General features: G+C 39.9%; 1 protein-coding gene across 1 annotated transcript; it reads left to right on the forward strand.

Moving 5' to 3' along the window:
• Window positions 1-91: 91 nt before the first annotated feature.
• On the forward strand, window positions 92-3,431 carry LOC128202014 (kelch-like protein diablo). Its single transcript, XM_052900787.1, has 4 exons — window positions 92-186; window positions 940-1,078; window positions 2,449-2,561; window positions 3,249-3,431. The coding sequence occupies exons 1-4, from the start codon at window positions 107-109 to the stop codon at window positions 3,271-3,273; spliced, it is 357 nt and encodes a 118-aa protein (XP_052756747.1). The 5' UTR covers window positions 92-106; the 3' UTR covers window positions 3,274-3,431.
• Window positions 3,432-3,769: the final 338 nt, after the last annotated feature.

Genomic DNA, 3,769 nt, shown 5'->3' on the forward strand with positions numbered 1-3,769 from the left:
CTAGCAATGGGGTTCTTAGTCCCCATTACTAACAATCCCTTTCCCCCCATCTATCGATATTAGCATTGATATATTATATTCTGAAATTAATCGTAGCTGCACAAAAATGGTAAGTAGTTGGCGTCCTAGAAACATCTACGCCGTCGGCGGCCGCGACGACTGCACCGAGCTCTCCTCCGCCGAGAGGTACGGCCCGCTCGTGTAGCGAACACCGAACACCGAACACCACTCTAAATATATCTATACTACTACTACTGCTACTGTTTGTATATATATAGCATCAACAGGCGTACCTCGAGGTTCGAACCTGGGATCTTTATTTTTTCCTCTATTTATTAATGACCTGTTAGACTCATTTAAATGTAACTGTCTGACATACGCGGCCGATATATAGTACGTTACTGCAGCGGCCAGCAACTGAGACATTGATGAACGAACGTGCAAATGTGGACCGAGACGTAGCCGAGGCACACATACATAAATCCATCAATGCCTAATTGTGGCCAAGGCTTGTATAGTACTTTCTCAAACAATGCGCGGAAATCAAAAACACAATTTTACTTTTAAGTTCAATGACGAATAACGAACAATAATAATTTTTCAGGCGCCATAATGTTCCTTTGTTTTTTTTTTTTCAATAAACAGCTTTCTATTTTGAAGTCAGTCCGAAATTTAAATAAAACCTTTTATTAGTTACCTCCTTGGTAGCCATGTTTCAAAGTAAAAGGTCATTTCATTTTTAAATTACAGGACAGATATGAGTTTACATAGTAATTTATCGGGCCGCAAAACACGATATTTTAATTTCCGCTGCAGTAATTTACTATTGTTTTATTCTATTGTTAAAAGTTTTGTTTGCAATCTGTTAATGTACCACAGAAATAAATAAATAACAGTGTCAAATTTGATTAACATTGGTCATTATATTTGTACATGCAGGTACGAGCCGAGCACGGACACGTGGTCGCCGGTGGTGGCGATGACGTCGCGGCGTAGCGGCGTGGGGCTCGCCGTCGTCAACGGCCAGCTCTACGCCGTCGGCGGCTTCGACGGCACAGCATACCTCAAATCCATAGAGGTAACCACGTCACTCACTATCACTAGTGCAGGAGATCTCCCATACCATGGTCACATTGGTGGTAAGATTGGTATGACTATAAGGAGCCATGGTTTGAGAGCTTATACCATCATCCCCCTACTCTTACTAACGGTGTAATATGGTTTTATCCATATTACTAAAGGATTTGTGTCAATGTGAATGTGAAAAAGGCTCTATTTTCCGCGCTTAGCCTCTCATTTGGGCCGTTGTGCGTATGAGTCGTGGCTAGTACAGCCAACCTAGCTCCGCCCAGAAGCGCAGAAGCTTCCTGGGTTCTTCACAGGCCTCACGGAGCGACCTCACCGTTCTGAGGATTTCTAAACATTGATGGGTCACAGCCTCACATTCCAGGATTACGTGAGCAGCCGTTTCTTTGGCGTCGAAACAGCCTCTACATAGAGGGCTGTCTGTGGCTCCTGTTGTGTACAAAAATGTTTGTTTAATGGACAATGGCCCGTTATTGTCCCTATCATTATTTTGAGTTTTTGGCTTATAGTTTTACGACCGGCCGCCTGCCTGACGTCAACCCTCTTTGGCTTCAGAGCTTAAATATTCGCTGTTAATTGTCCTCCGCTAAATATAAGCCTTCCCCATTAGAGCAGTTTGTAGCTGCCATATTTGGCAAACGGGTTGGCAGCCACAGTTTGGCTTTTAGTGATGTTCTAAGAGAAATACTGCAGCTCATTCCTCGATCTTTGAGTTTTCTTAGTCGTCTCTTACGACGCTAACAGGAAAGGAAGGGATGGTCCATTCTATGTCAGGACCACATTGCAGCTTATTACAGACTTATTTTTTGTGATACATATTTTGAATGAAAAATAAGCTGATGGCTCACTTTATGGGAAACGTTAGACATGAACAGTACCATAGACAACAGATTTAGATATATACATAAAAAAACAATAATTTAAAATTTATTGTAAATAAGTCTATTTGAATAAATATATTATTGAAATAAAATAAAAAAAGGTATTGTATAGGAAAAAATAAGCTTTATGATATAAATAATAATTGTTTGTTTGTTTGTAACACTTCACTGTACAGTAGAGTCTTAAATTCTAGGCTGTGTTTCGGTTTGAAGGGTGGGATATGGCGTGAATTTACTGGGTACAGAGGAACAACACCTGAGTCCTCAGGAATGGCAACGCATGGGGGGTATCATGGGCGAAACAGTATACTCTGCTATGTCCATGGTACTGCTCATGTCTATAGGCGACGGTTACCACTTTCCATCGGGTGGGCCGTCAGCTTGTTTGTCATTCTAAGTTGTATAAAGAAAAAAGTATAATGGCGGACTTATCCCATAAAAGGGATTATATTTGTTATAAATGTGATACTGATCGCGGCAGGTGTACGACCCGGAGTCGAACCAGTGGCGGCTGTGCGGCGCCATGAACTACCGGCGGCTCGGCGGCGGCGTCGGCGTCATGCGCGCGCCGCACCACGACAACCACTACATATGGTGAGTACGTACTCATGTCTGTGTTATTTATATGCGTGCAGTGCAGTAAAGAAATTGCTGTTTACTTACAAATGTAATAATTGTTAATTTACCACTGCACGCACCAGGTCAATATTAATATGTCGCCCCACCATTTTCGTCTCAATGTACTGTATTTGTATTTAGTGCATAAAATCATTTTAATTTGTTCATTTTGTCAGTTAATCGAGCCATTAGAATTATATATATATATATATATATATATATATATATATATATATATATATATATATATATATATACATTTATATAGACTTAATTACAAAGAATATTTTAACAAAAGACAAAAATAAACGAAAAAAAAAAAACGGCATCCTGGTCATCACTGAATACTCTAATACGCACAGGGGGTGTCATGTGCGAAACAGTATACTCTGTTATGTCCATGGTACTGCTCATATCTATAGGCGACGGTTACCGCTTTCCATTAGGTGGGCCGTCAGCTTGTTTGTCATTCTAAGTTGTATAAAAAAAAAAGGATCCCAAGGACTATTGTGTTAACTCAATAGTGCACGAAGATATTGATAGCAATGGCAGTTTGCATTACTAGCAATCCCCCCCCCCCCCCCCCAATTCGACAGCGTAGCCGTGTAGCAAAAGTTTGTGGAAAGTGTGCTGTGTATTTCAACATGTGCCGTTTTGTTTCAGGAATCGAAAAGACTCGGTGGTGTGAACCACCAACTCCCCCCCACTCGCTGTAAAATATTCCCCCTCCACTCGTATCTTTTAAGTCGTTACTCATTTTATTTTATTGTTATATAAAGGTATATTACTAATAAATTGACTATTTATAAATAAAATAAATAAAAATACAAATTTTAGGATATTATAGTTCAGTGTTTTATTTTTTAAATAAACAAGGAAATTTATATAATTTATTGACTAGTAAAATGTTACAAAATCCTCTACTAGAGAGTATTTTGAACGTGCAGAGACTAAAATTTCCCTTTAGCATAATAGTAATAACTCTAAATGAAAAAGTAACTCATTTTGAATTTTTTTTGATGGGTGAAAATGGTATGGTAACCCCGCCTGCGCTAACGGGATACGCTGGCGGAGCACCAGTGAAGGGTGATAGGTGAGAATGAAAACAGGCCAGTTAGCCCATCATGATGAATTCATCAGGAATTAATCATGATAGTTTCTAGGGGGAACCGCGAGGAGGTCGA

Source organism: Galleria mellonella, unplaced genomic scaffold (genome assembly GCF_026898425.1).
Source record: "Galleria mellonella isolate WM207_F2 unplaced genomic scaffold, CSIRO_AGI_GalMel_v1 utg654, whole genome shotgun sequence".
NCBI lineage: Eukaryota > Metazoa > Arthropoda > Insecta > Lepidoptera > Pyralidae > Galleria > Galleria mellonella.

What these genes read in the sequence shown, in the direction of transcription:
- LOC128202014 (XM_052900787.1), top strand. Translation starts at nt 107, where the DNA reads ATGGTAAGTAGTTGGCGTCCTAGAAACATCTACGCCGTCGGCGGCCGC. An exon ending in GAGCTCTCCTCCGCCGAGAG is followed by an intron (nt 187 to 939) that starts GTACGGCCCGCT and finishes TTGTACATGCAG; the next exon opens with GTACGAGCCGAGCACGGACA. An exon ending in CATACCTCAAATCCATAGAG is followed by an intron (nt 1,079 to 2,448) that starts GTAACCACGTCA and finishes TGATCGCGGCAG; the next exon opens with GTGTACGACCCGGAGTCGAA.